Below are 14,259 nucleotides of genomic sequence, written 5' to 3'. Positions count from 1 at the left end.
AAAGGATTCGAGTACAGGAGCAGGAATGTTTTGCTGCAATTATATAGGGCCGTGGTGAGACCACACTTGGTATATTATGTACAGTTTTGGTCTCCTTATCTGAGTAAGGATGTTCCTGCTTTGGAGGGAGTGCAGCGAAGGTTTTCCAGACTGATTCCTGGGATGGCGGGACTGACATATGAGGAGAGATTGAGTCGGTTAGGATTATATTCGCTGGAGTTCAGACGATTCTGGGGGGGGGGGGGGGGGGGGGGGTGGCGGCGGGTGTGTGTGTGTGTGTGTGTCTCATTGGAACCTATAAAATTTCAACAGGACTAGGCAGGGTGGATGCAGGAAGGATGTTCCCGATGGTGGGAGAGTCCAGAACCAGAGGTCACAGTCTGAGAATACAGGGTAGACCATTTAGGACTGAGATGAGTCGAAAATCTTTTCACCTAGAGAGTGGTGAGCTGTGGAATTTGCTACCACAGAAAGTAGTTGAGGCCAAAACATTGTTTGTTTGCAAGAAAGGGTTGGATATAGCTCTTGGGGCGAAAGGGATCAAAGGGTATGGGGAGGAAGTGGGAGCAGGCTATTGAGTTGGATGATCAGCCATGATCATAACGAATGGCAGAGCAGGCTTGAAGGGCCGAATGGACTACTCTTATATTCTATGTTTCTATGGCACCTGGGAGGGTCAGTTAGCTCAGCTGGCTGAACAGTTGGTTTGTGATGCAAAGTGATGCCAACAGAGTGGGTTCAATTCCCATACTGACTGAGGTCATCCTTCTCAACCTCACCCTTTGCCCAGGTGTGGTGACCCTCAGGTTGAACTCACCACCAGCTGTCTCTCTCTAATGAGAGAGCAGCCTATGGTCCTCTGAGACTATGGTGACTCACTCATTTCAATCAGGTTGTTGATAAATGCATGGGCTCTGTCTCGATCACATCCACCATTTGTCATGTAGTGTGGTGTGTTCCATCATAGTTTGCTCGTTAATTCACATGCACCTCAACTTAACCCTGAATGTTTGAATATAAGATAGATATTGTAAATTGTTTTATCTTTCTGGTCCTGTATAGTAAACTTTATTTTTGTTTGTTTGTTTAAAACCTGTAGAATCTTGTGTCTTTATTCTTTAGCAAGTGTCTTGAATTTCAAACTTTGTCTAATTGCAACAAAACTTTATTGGTCCCTAACCGAATCTTACCAAAAGCTAGGGGCAGGCTGGTCTAGGATCATAACAAAATGAACTGTAGTCAGATTGTCACAACATCATTTGAAAAAAACCCTATAGCCATCCGTAAGGACAGGAAACATACCATTTGTGCACTACCAATCTTTTTTTAATTCATTTACTAGATGTGGGCTTTGCTGGCTGGGCCAGCATTTATTGTGCCCATCCCTAATTGCCCCTGAGAAGGTGGTGGTGAGCTGCCTTCTTGAACCACTGCAGTCCATGTGGTGTAGGTACACCCACAGTGCTGTTAGGAAGGGAGTTCCAGCAACAGTGAAGGAACGGTGATATATTTCCAAGTCAGGATTGTAGGTGGCTTGGAGGGGAATTTCCAGGTGGTGGTGTCCCATCTATTAGCTGCCCTTGTCCTTCTAGATGACACTGGTCGTGGGGTTGGAAAGTGCTGTCAAAGGAGCCTTGGTGAATTCCTGTAGTGCATCTTGTAGCTGGCACACACTGCTACTACTGTGCGTCAGTGGTGGAGGGAATGAATGTTTGTGGACGTGGTGCCAATCAAGTGAGCTGCTTTGGCCAGGATGGTGTCAAGCGTCTTGAGTATTGTGGGAGCTGTACTCATCCAGGCAAGTGGGGAGCATTCCATCACACTCCTGACTTGAACCTTGTAGATGGTGAACAGGCTTTGGGGAGTCAGGTGGTGAGTTACACATCGCAGGATTCATTGCCTCTAACCTGCTCTGGTAGCCACAGTAACTATATGGTTAGTCCAGTTCAGTTTCTGGTCTTGGTGCTGCCTTATATCAATGAAGAAGCTTAGATTATATTACAATAACATCGTACGGTAATTTCCACTATAGGTATGTCATTTCAGGCTGGGAATATTAAACCAAATCTGTGAATCTTCATTCTTCACATCTTGACAGCTTTAGGAAATCAAAAACTGATGCAACTCATTTTGTCCTATCCCTGCAGTTTACAGGATATTGGATTTGAAGATGTCACCACAGATGCACTCAGTTTGCACTGAAACAGCATAATTAGTTTGAAAAAATACTGTTGCACAGAGTTTTATTGCACATATAACGCCATGCATTGCTAGGATTAAAAATACATCTTAGATGAAAATGTGGTGCATCTTTGAAATGACTAAGAGGTGCATGTCACTAATTCATTTTCACAAGGGTTGTACTATATGAAATTATAACTATGACTATCAATATATACGTATTGGAATTGGAAGGAAATATAGTGCATGACTTTGATTCCTGAAATTTTAAAGTAATTATCATATTTTTTATCTCAATTTCCTGGATTATACTTATACAGAAATTATGCCAGTTTAGGTGCCAGTCTTGCTGCAGGTATTTATACCAATATTCCCTGCAGCTCTCAGTTAGCTACACAGGAAAAAAAATCTGGTGTCAACCAATAAGAGCAACAGACTTCAACTACAGTGCCCCAGTCTAAGATTTCCTTACATCTTCTACACCTCTTCCATTATTCTGCAGAGTAAGGATATGCCCATTGGGAAGGCAAATCCAACTGCTTAATACCTACATGTAACAGGAGAGCTGGGGTCCAAAACATTTCAGAGCTCTGAAATTGAGAGCATTTTGGTTAGGTATACTGCATGTCTCAGTAAGAATAAAGAAAAACACTAAGTTAATCACTATCAAACTCTAAAAATCTCAGTTATGGTATATCAGGTGATTAAACAAGGAAGTGCACTTGTGTCATGCTTTGTTATTCTTGGAGATTACAGTGATACAGAAAAGGGTGCACTTACTATTAATGCAATCAGATGACATGACCATACAGGGCCAAAATAAGTGTGATGTGCACCTGCGTTGTAGATTGGGTACAAGAAGAATGTGTCATTTATTTAAATGTGATGCATAAGACGTTACGGCAATGGTGAGAAAGACTGAGTCTGTTGAACAGATGAAAACATTTCAATGTAAGTTGAGTTTTGATGCCATTTTGTCACCGAGGAGCTCTCTCTGCAGCTGTCCTCCTGATGCTTTACTCCTTGCTGTTTTGCCTCCAACACAGGTACAACATATCCCCAGTAATCTTCCTGACCAGGACCTTTTAAATGCCAAAGTTGTGCTGGGTACAGCAGGTTAAAACTATACAGGATACATGATCTGGAGCACATTGCAAAGTCTTGCTTGATCTATCAAAGCAGTGAAATACCCTTTAAAACCCCCACAGTTCTTTCAATTATCACTCTGGTAGAGGCATATGCTTCACTGTATACTCATCAGCGGTTGCTCTTACAACTCTTTGAGCATGGATACAAGGGGCATACTTTGTCACTCACAAGCATCCATTCGTTAGACTACACATCACAAAGAACGCAAAGATGACAGAATTCCTTAAGGTGACTGCAGTCAGACAACTTCCAGCAAATGAAGGCATCTTTGCATGTTGTCACACAACAGCTGAAAATTAATGAAGAATGTCAAGAATGTTGAGGGAATTAATGCTATAAGCATTTGAATTTTTTAAAAATTTGTTCACAGGATGTGGATGTCATTGGCTAGGTCAGCATTTATTGCCCATTTCTAATTGCCCTTGAGAAGGTGATGGTGAACTGTCTTCTTGAACCCATGCAGTCCATGTGGTGTAGATATACACACAGTGCTGTTAGGGAAGGAGTTCCAAGATTTTGACCCAGTGACAGTGAAGGAACATCAATTTTGTTCAAAGTCAAGATGATGTGTGGCTTGGAGGGGAATCTGCTGCCCTTGTCCTTCGAGGTGGTAGGGATCATGCATTTGGAAGGTGCTGTCAAAGGAGTCTTTGTGAGTTGCTGCTGTACCATCTTGTAGATGGTACACACTGCTGCCACTGTGCGTCAATGGTGGAGAGAGTGAATGTTTAAGTTGGTGGATGGGGTGCCAATCAAGTGGGCTGCTTTTTCCTGGATGTGTCAAGCTTCTTGAGTGTTGTTGGAGCCGTACTCGTCTAGGCTAGTGGAGAGTATTCCATCACATTCCTGACTTGTGCCTTGTAGATGGTGGACAGGCTTTGGGGAGTTGGGAGGTGAGTTACCACCAAATTCCAGTCCTCTGACCTGCTCTTGTAGTCACAGATTTTATATGGCCCATCCAGTTCCGATTCTGGTCAATGGATAGCCCCAGGATGTTGATAGCTCGCAATAATATGAGTGTATTACATTCTGTATTTTGGGAAATCCATTAATGGAAAAAGCTGCACCGTGTCCTGCTGCCATAATAAGTCTTCTAGTATGCATACAAGTGACTTAATAAATACACATCTTTGAGTGGTATTTCACAGATCGCACATGCCTCCTTAAAATAAGCCAATGGAATAAATGCTGTGTGCAGTCACCACTTCCACTGCCCCAGGCAGATCATCTTGACTGTAGATCTTGACTGTAGAAGCTGGCACAGATCTCTTATTGCATCCTTGGTGAAGCACACTTTTCTAACACAAAGCACTAAGGTCTTCAAAATAACTAATTAGTCTGTAAATATGCTTTGTGAGGTGGAGAGGCAGCAGGGGTAATTTTTTTATGCGATACTGCCCTGCTTCACTCTTTTCCTCTATATTGCACTGGTGGCCCTCCTCAATTAAAATTGCACCCAAAAGAAATTTCTTTTGAAATCCCAGGGCAGATATTACCATTGAACTACTTCACTCTGGCACAGCAGCTACAGTGTAAATGCAGCCCACAACAGCAAATGGTTCATAAGTCTGAATATAAAATGAAATTTGATACCACAGACAAAAATAAACGTTATCCACATTGATACATCCTTGTACTAGATGTATGTGAGGGTTGACCAAAAGGTCAGTAAAAATATACAAACAAAAAAAGGTTGTCATTTCGACAGCATCCAGACATTTTGTTTCCTGGTGAAACCATTTCAGGAAATTGAAGTATGACTTATTAACAGCATCTTTCACTAATGTTTCCATCAAACTATTTTGGAAATAAGAGTTTGTGAAGGAAAATTATAATTCATTAATTATTTTCTTGATATACAGTTCTGCTGATGCATTGTCAGTGCCGTATGCTTTTTAATTCAATAACTAAACCATAATTATTTCATAATACAACTTGCAAAGCAACTTAATTTAATACTATTGCATTGTCAGAAAAAGTTAAAGAGGCTTTATTGATAGAATATTGATAGAATCCAACCATTGTGTTATCTTATGTTATTTCACAATCACTGTTTTCAACCCCTGCATTGTGCCAAAATATTTGTGCCCACAACACAGTGCTATATAGAAATCAAGCTGGGTATTTAGTCTGGCGGTGACATCTTTTAAAATACAATTATAACATTACGTCAAAGCTCCATTGTTATACTTATATTCAGACTAAATTGGTTTAACAAAATGTACAGTTTCAAGGAATTTCTCATTTTGACTCATCCTTCAACAAAATAATCAAAGGGATACAAAATGAAAATCAAATTATATGTTGCTCAAAATGGAGTTAAAGCCACAATCAGAGTAGCCATGTCTTTATTGAATGACAACTCGATGGACCAAATGGCTTACTCTTGCTCCTACTTCTTAATGTTGTTATGTTGTGAGTTTCAGAATCATATAAATTTCTGCTTTCAAAATTTGCTTCTCAAAACAATGATTATCTTTTTTATATTATTTTACCTGATTGGAGCTCCTCTTGATTGAGCTGGCTTCAACAGGACTGTGATGGTTGTGTCCGACTCATTCAGTGGTGCATCAGTATCATACAGTGGCATTGAAGGGGCTATCAATGGAAATCAAAATTAATCATAAACAGAAGGCAGATATCATCAGATTAGTACTCTTACAACAGCCAATCGTTTCATTTTAAAAACTTTTATTTTTCACTTAGGAGCCTTTATTTATGTCCCACTGTGTCATATATCCATCACTTCCAAGACTGAGGCCAATGGCCTGTTACCAGGTTTCAGCACTGTAATTCCAATCTGGCCAGTAGGAAAAGCTGCTGGTAATACTGACAAACTGCTGTTTATTTTATGCTCCTCACAGGCAAGAAATATCTTGCGAACACTTTACAAATAAGGAGGAAAGGGATAAGGTGAACATTGAGCATGGGGAATGAGAGGTTAGGATGGGGTGGAGGAATTAAAGATAAGGCCAATAATAAGAGTTTTAAGGAGGTTCTTAATAGGAATGGAGGTGCAAGATAAAGGAAACTAGGTAGAGTTCTAGAAAGCAGGTGAACAGTGGCTGAATGAGTGGTCAATTGTAATAAAGAGATTGGGGGGAGTGAGGGCTAAAGCAGTCCGGTGTTACAAAAGCCACAGGCACACATTATCCATTCTGGAAATCACTCCTATCCTATTAGGGAATCACCATTTTATCATTTACTCTGGTCTCTCCCCCACCTCAGATTTCTCAACTGTAACTGAAATCAGGTCGGAAATTACAAATTCAACCTTGAGTTTAATCACTTACTGGCTATCACAGGGCCACTGAACGTTTATTAAATTTAATCATCTCTAATTACTGTTCACAAGAGAGTTTTAATAGATTGAGATTTTAGTATTGGAGGATTTCTGCTGTTTGCTTGTCTGTTGGTTGAATTTACTGGCTGTTTTATGAACTGTAAGTCCTAGACGTCAACAGGCACAATCAAGCATAACTCATGAATATAAAATCTTAAGTCTTTCTTTAAATGAAATATTCAGTTTCACTTAAAAAAAGTACTAAAATACTTCAGATCTTATTTGTTAGTGATAATGTCTGTCATGGCAAGGTCAAATAACCCTTAGGGTATTGCTATTAATAGTGTCATTAAATATGACAGCTATTCACCTGTATTTAGTGAACATCAAGTATTTGAGAGATGTTTGACAAGCTCATGTCAACCCAGATTGACACCTAGGGGTAAAAATTGAATTTTGTTGTGCCCATTTTACAGAAGTAAAATTGGCACTCAGGCCCAATTTCAGGGACTAAGGGCTGAATGTTACCAGCCCTATGATGACTGCCTCGGAGGTAGGAGAACTGGTAATCTGGTGGGAGAAGGCATTGGGAGGGAAGTCCAACATCTTCCCACTGCCAAGGCATACTACCAGCAGTGAGAACCTGGTAAGGTGGCCAATTGAGCCACTTAATAGCTCAATTAAGGGCTACTTTCCATTCTTGCCAGCATTTTGCCAACAATGGGAGGACTCTTTGCCATTTGGGGAGACCTCCCAGCTGGCTCACAGAAGAACAGGGAAGAGGGCCCTCAATAGTGGCCTCTCCATGGCCCAAAAAGAGGCCCCCTGGCAGAAATGACCACCCTGAGGCTAAGGCACAGCTGCTGGAATACAATACCCTCTCCCCACCCTGCCGAACACCAAGGCCTGCCAGCCTGGCCCCGGCTTGCTGAAATGAACATACCTGGTCTTTGAGGTCACCTCGCCATGGAGGAACCTGCCCATTCATCTTGTAATCCCAGCAGTGGCCACTTCTAGGGTGGCAGTGCTGAGGCTGCTAAGCTGCTAGCCCTTTGATTGGGTTGGCTGCCTCGTCAATTGGATGGTAGTCCCACCAGTGGCCTGATATTGGCCACCATTGGGATCACAGTCCAACTGGGGTTGGTGGCCAGCCTCGCAGAGCTGCTGGCCCAATCAGAACTTTTGGTCCCTGCAGGAGAATCACTTATAAATTCAGCCCTAATATCCTGTGCCCTAAAACCTGACAAATATCTTACCCGAAATTGGGCTGGAACATTTTTCAGGCATAGGGCACTGACACCTAAAAGTGGCATTGGGCTCCTTGCATCTGCTAATATGGAGACTAACACTGGGTTTTGGATCCCTCCAGGAAATTGACTTGTCCACGGGGCTCTGCACAGGTCTCCTAGACTTGGGTCAGAATTTTACATTGAATGAGCCGGCGTGCACCCGACCCAAAATTGTATGAAATAGCACAAGACAATGCCGGGCGCGTGTCCTGACATTATCCCACTCGCATGCAACGTTACAGTTGGTGAATGCACCTGGGAGTCGAAAGTGCATCTGCCAACAATGAAGCAGACAATTAAGCCCATTAAGGAGGCAATTAGTAGAGACCTTACATGGCCCGTGCGCTTTTACTGTTGGTGCATGGGCTAATCAGCCAGGTGGCCTTCACATTTTTGCACCATGCTCGATCCAGGATGGAATAAAATGTCTGGGATGAAATAAAGTAAATGATGTTTAAGGGCTACAGTGTTATGAGTTCTGCTGTTTAGTTGCTTGAATTTGAATTACAGAGAGTTTGCGATATTTTACGTGTGCAACTTTCATTGGAACAATACTGCAACTCCCCGAGGCAGCTCCACAGCATTGGTTAGCCTTCAGGGAGCTCATTGGAAACGTCCACCCACACCCTCACTTCTCTCAGCGCCAGCCCTCTTCTCGTGCCACCCCTACCCCTCGGCAGTGCTGAGCCTCTCTCAGCGCTCGCTTCATGCTGGCTGCCAGTTAATTGGCACCAATCAAGTGTGCCCGACAAGCGCAAAAATCAGGCTCTGATTGCATCCTAACTCTTTGTTGTCATTGGAAATATAAGATCTTTTTTTCAAATCTATGTGGAGCCAGGAGGAGCAGGTCTGATAGCGTGTTCACCATCTAGCAAGTGTTATGATCTTGAACCAGATTCCCCAAGTATTTGGCATGAACTGGTTAGGGACCAGTAACTTTTTGTTTGAAGGAGACAAAGTTTGAGATCCAAGACATTTACTAAGGGAATAAAACCACAAGATTCCACTCATTTTGAACAAATAAAATGAACTTAACTATACAAGGTCAGAAAGATAAAACAATTTACCATATCTATCTTAGACTCTAACATTCAGGGTTGATAAGAAGTACGTGCGAATTAACAGGCAAACTGTGGTTGAACACACCACACTGCACAATAAATGGCAGATACGTAAAAGACAGATTCCATGTATTTCTCAACAACCCACCCAGGTGTCAGTTACATGTGAGTCATCCAATGTAGTTGAAATTCTGCCTCTCTCACGGGGGATTTCAGCCTTCACCTTCGAAGATCTCACCTTGGAATTCTAAAAGTCACTCCAACTCGGGCGGCTTCAATGACAGCCCACCTCGCAGGGTTTCAACCTCATCTCCCAAGACTCCTTTCCCCTGGATTTCCAAGTTTGCACTCCCAGCACCAACTCACAAGTGCAACTTCAGATTTTCGTCTAGTCACGGACGCAGAATACTACTGCTCCAAAGGGTTACCTTCACCCTAGCGGGTACAGAGTCAACAACCTTCTGCTGCCCCCTTAGATCTTCGGGGCTTCTCCTGAGCCCCATTACTTAAAGTCTGCCAACCGCAGCACTTTTTCTGCTTGGATTCTCTTTCTCTGCTCCTCTCTCCTTCTTCCTAACTGGGACCTCTCCCTGTCCCTTGCCTGGGGCTCTTCTCGGAAATGGCCCTCTGCTCCTGGTCATATAATCTGGGTTTTGTGCTGTTTCCTTTGTACATATGCACACTGGGCCTGCTCTTAGCCCAAAGAACTACAAAAAGCCAGATTGCCCATGCACCTCCCACTCCCAGTCCGTACATTCACAGAAACTCCTCAGATCTGTCAAGGCTTGGAGTTTCTGGCCTCTGGCCAATGAGAAGGTAAGTCGGATATCGTAACATAAGCCAGGAGTGTGATGCAATACTCTCCACTAGGCTGGGTGAGTGCTGCTCCAACAACACTCAAGAAGCTTGACACCATCCACGACAAAGCAGCCCCTTTGAGTGGCAGCCTATCATTCATCTTAAAGATTCACTCCCTCTACTACCAGCGCACAGTGCCTTCTAAAAGATGCACTGCTGCAATTTGCTAAGAATCCTTCAACAGCAGGTCCCAAACTCTCTACCACCTAGAAGGACAAGGGCAGCTGACACATGAGAACACCACCCCCTGCAAGTTCCCCTCTGTATCCCACAACTATATCATGTCTCCTTCGGTGTCATTGTGTCAACATCCTGGAATTCCCTGCCTCACAGCATTGTGGGTGCACCTGCACCAGAAGAACTACAGTGGTTCAAGGAGGTGACTCACCACCACCTTCTCAAAGGAAATTAGGGATATTATAACGCAGAAGGCCAGTTGGTGAGGGATGGTAGTGGAGCCAATCTTTACTTAATCTGACATTTACTTCTGGAATTAAAAATTACGAGCACACCGCCCTCAACTCAACCCCACAACTATTTCAATGTATGTTTTAGTATGTTCTCAAGTTAAACTTCAGTTAATGCCAACCACTTGTCTACAATTAAACACAATTAAAATACAATTAGAAAGTATGGGAAATAAATGATGGCTTAATCAGTGACACTCACTTCCATGAACAATTTTTAAAAAAAAAAAATCCTCCTCCTGCTGTTCCTCCCAGGAGTTATCCGAGGGCCACTATCCACTTTTTCAGTCATCAAGGAAATGTAAGTTACAATGTCAAATAGATACAGAAAGAAATATAAAGAGAAAGAAGATTGGATTGAGAGGGATGAATAAAGGACAGAAAGAGAAAGTTAAAAAAGCAGTTACTTTTAAAATCTCAACATCAGTTAAGACCTGAAGAACTGAGAATCCACACTTGTAATGATTAGGTTTTGGTAGTAGATAGGCACTGGTAATTGCAGCAATTAATGTGTCATTAAATGGATATTAGGACTTAAAATGACTTGACCTCACCTTCTGTTGCAAATTTACATTGGTCCTGATTTTTGCAAAGTTGTGAAAACGCTGCAGACCTTCCAAAATGCCGGGTGGGACCTAGATTCAGAGGCCCTCTTTCTGACAGACCCTATTTTTGCTAGTAGGGGAAACCCAAACACATGAGGGAAACCCAAACTCAGCAAGGCCATTTGAGCTCAGTGCTGAGTTCAAAGAGATCCCATTTTCACTGTAGCAGAGGCCTTGACTTGCAGTGTGAGAGTCACAGAATTTCAGAGTAGATGCAAATGCTCTTGAAGAGCAGATAAGAACTGTCATGATGTCAAGTTATTTAGTCCCCAGTCCCTTAGAGAAATAAAAAAATTGTCTCTGTCAGTGAGAGGTAAAACAAGCCCTCTGTTCTAGCAGTTACAATAGATGTTTGTTGACATTACCCTAAGGTCTCCTTGTGAATTAAAAACAGAAAAATGCTGGGAAAACTCAGGCAAGTTTGGCAGCATCTGTGGAGAGAGGAACAGAGTTAATGTTTCAAGTCTGTAGCTGTTTCTCTCTCTACAGATGCTGCCAGACCTGCTTAGTTTTTCCAGCATTTTCTGTTTCTATTTCAGAATTCCAACATATGTAGTATTTTGCTTTTATCTTAGGTACCTTATGAATGCTTGGCTGCTTTCCACAACCTACAATTATCTCAGCAGGTGGTCTTTAAGTTCACAGTTTGATGAATGACTCAAAAAGGTTATTAAAGGATTAGATGTCTTTGATGTGGTTATGAATAGGAGTCTGCTTTTATATAGGATTAAGCAATTGATGAGTTGTAAAGATTTTGAATGTGCTTCCATGAATTAGAGTGTTTTTGTATTATCGTGAAGGCTGCAATAGATATTTAGACCTTTCTCTTATTTCATCTCAACATGGTGGGTACTTCATGAGTTGGCATGGTGGGAGTAAGGGCCAACAGTGCTGGATGGGTTGCCATGGTTGGGCATGAGTTGAGATGAGTGGGGCATATGGAATGGGTGAGGGAGTGTGAGGGGGTGAGGAATGAGGGCTAGAGGGTCTAAAATGTAAACAAACAACTGGGGATGAAGTTCCAAAAAACATAAGTCTTTTAAACAGCCTACCTTGGCACTTGGCAGCCTCTGTGGCCACCTCCAATCTGCATCGGGGACAGTGGGCCCAATTTCATACCCCGTCCACCCCCGGCATGTAGATCCCGCCATTTAGGAGAGTTTCTCCCTATGTGGGTGGGGTAAGCTGGGAAATTTCCTGACTCATGCTATCCACTGTGGGAGCAAAAATTCGGGCCTTTCTATCCGGAGTGCAAACACAAGAACTTCAAACTGCTCAATACAATTGAATGGGGAGCCAGACAGCCAGAAACTGTTTTTGCAAAATGAATATCAGAGTGGCATGTGACTGACAGCAATTTTTTTATTTCTCTGTTTAGTCATGGATTTCCCCTTGCCTGAAGCTGCTGTGACATTCATGCCTAAATAAGGGGGAGCACTATTAGCCTCACCATTACACTGGCAGCAAATTTTAAGCCAGAGTTACAAGATAGATTCTGAACTTCAGGCAAAATACTTTGTCAAAGTATAAATTATGGGCCATGACTTCTGTGGAGTGGAAATGACTGCCGGATTGCCATTACGCTCCTTTTTTACTTACCTTAGTCTGGAGGTGAAGAGTTCTCACTCCGACATCCAGCTGGGGCTTGGTGAGAAAGGTGCAGCGAAGCACCAGCTCTAGACTCCTTCCTGTGCAAGGTGTCAGTGTCGTGGGAAGTGAAGCCACATACCCTTTTTATGGCACTAGCCACTTTGCGAAGCCAGACTGAAGGTGTGTGAGGTAGGTGGGTGAAGAGGTAGAGTGGTCGGTGGTGTGTTCGGTTGGTTGGCAGAGGTGGGTGGTGGTTATGTGGTTGAGGGGAGGCTTGGGAAGAGATGGTCAGGTGGGGAGGGGGGTGTCTGCTGCTCAAGGTGGGGATTGGGTGGTCTGGTGGGGTTGGGTGGTTGTGGATGGGGTGTTGGGTGGTTGGGAGAAGGGGGTATCAGGGTAGTCAGAGGCAAGGGGGTTTGGGTGGTCAGAGTGAGTTGGTGGTCGGTGGGGTGTTGGGTGGTCAGAGGGGTTGGGGAATTCAGGTGTTTGGGAGGAGGGTCAGGAGGGCAGTCAGGGTGTTTGGAGGGTGGTTGGGAGGGTATCCAGGGTGTAGTCAAGAGTGTGCGATGGTGGTTGAGGGGTGTAGTTGGGAGGGTCAGGGGCGTGTTTAGTACTATAGAAGTGGTTTTAATCTTTCTAACTTTTCCAAGGTAAATATTCTGCTAACAGAGTCAGAACCGTCCAAAGTCACCAATTTAAATCGGAATATTGGATGGTTCTCGGTGCAGGGTAATTTCCCAACAGAAGTTTAAACTTCCCGGGCAATACCCCTGCAGTCCATGCGTGGAGACTTCTAGGGGTCCCACACCTCATCTTCTGAGGTAAGTTCAGGGTAGGACCACCCCAGGGCATGGAATTTCTGTGTTTGAAAAGGATGAAGTTCACAAAGAATTTGTAACCCGTAGTGACTTTCAACTGAAACCCAATTTACCCCATTTGTGGTTTGAATGCACGTCCAAATATTTGAACCGTTGCTAGAAATTTCTCTGTAAAATTAAAAACCATCTGCACATCCTGCTATTTCCTTACCTGAATAGAAAAGCAGAATATCATTTAAATGGAGAGAGACTACTGAATGCTGCAGTACAGAGGGACCTGCGTGCACTCGTATATGCATCACAAAAAAGTTGATATCCAGGTACAGCAAATAGTTAGGAAGGCAAACAGAATGTTGGCCTTTATTGCAAAAAGGGTGAAGTATAAAAGTAAGGAAGTCTTGCTAAAGTTGCACAGGGCATTGGAGACGCCACACCTAAAATACCGTATACAGTTTTGATCTCCTTGATTAAGGAGCAAAATAATTACATTAGTTCAGAGAAAGTTCACTCAGCTGATTCCTGGGATGAGGGCATTCTTTAATGAGGAGAGGTTGAGCAGGTTGGGCCTGTACTCATTGGAATTTAGAAAAATGAGAGGTGATCTTATTGGAACATGCAAGATTCTGAGGCGGCTTTACAGGGTAGAGACCAAGAGGAACTTTCCCCTTATGGGGAAAATCTAGAACTGGGACATAGTTTAAAAATAAGAGGTCTCCCAATTTAAGGCATAAATGAAGAGGGCGGGGGGGGGGGTGGATTTCTTCTCTCAGAGGATCATTAGTATGTGGAATTCTCTTTTCCAGCGAATAGGGGAGCAGGGTCATTGAATATATTCAAGACCGCGTTAGATAGATTTTTGATCTACAATGGAGTCAAGGGTTATGGGGGCTGCTGGGGGGTGGGCGGGGGAGAGGCGAGCAGGCAGGGAAATAGAGTTTAGGCCACAATTTGTTCAGCC

At 43.1% G+C, this 14,259-nt stretch overlaps 1 protein-coding gene across 1 annotated transcript in view; it reads right to left on the bottom strand.

Moving 5' to 3' along the window:
- Nucleotides 1-14,259, bottom strand: part of ptprt (protein tyrosine phosphatase receptor type T) — a 1,444,026-nt gene that overhangs the window by 458,649 nt on the left and 971,118 nt on the right. The window contains exon 11 of the mRNA XM_041204432.1: nt 5,826-5,928. Coding sequence (XP_041060366.1) covers nt 5,826-5,928 — 103 coding nt within the window. The remainder of the gene's footprint in view (nt 1-5,825; nt 5,929-14,259) is intronic.

The sequence above is a fragment of the Carcharodon carcharias genome, chromosome 14 (assembly GCF_017639515.1).
Source record: "Carcharodon carcharias isolate sCarCar2 chromosome 14, sCarCar2.pri, whole genome shotgun sequence".
Taxonomy (NCBI): Eukaryota; Metazoa; Chordata; class Chondrichthyes; order Lamniformes; family Lamnidae; genus Carcharodon; species Carcharodon carcharias.
Note: the sequence above shows the minus strand (reverse complement) of the source record. Positions and strands in the feature narration are given on the sequence as shown.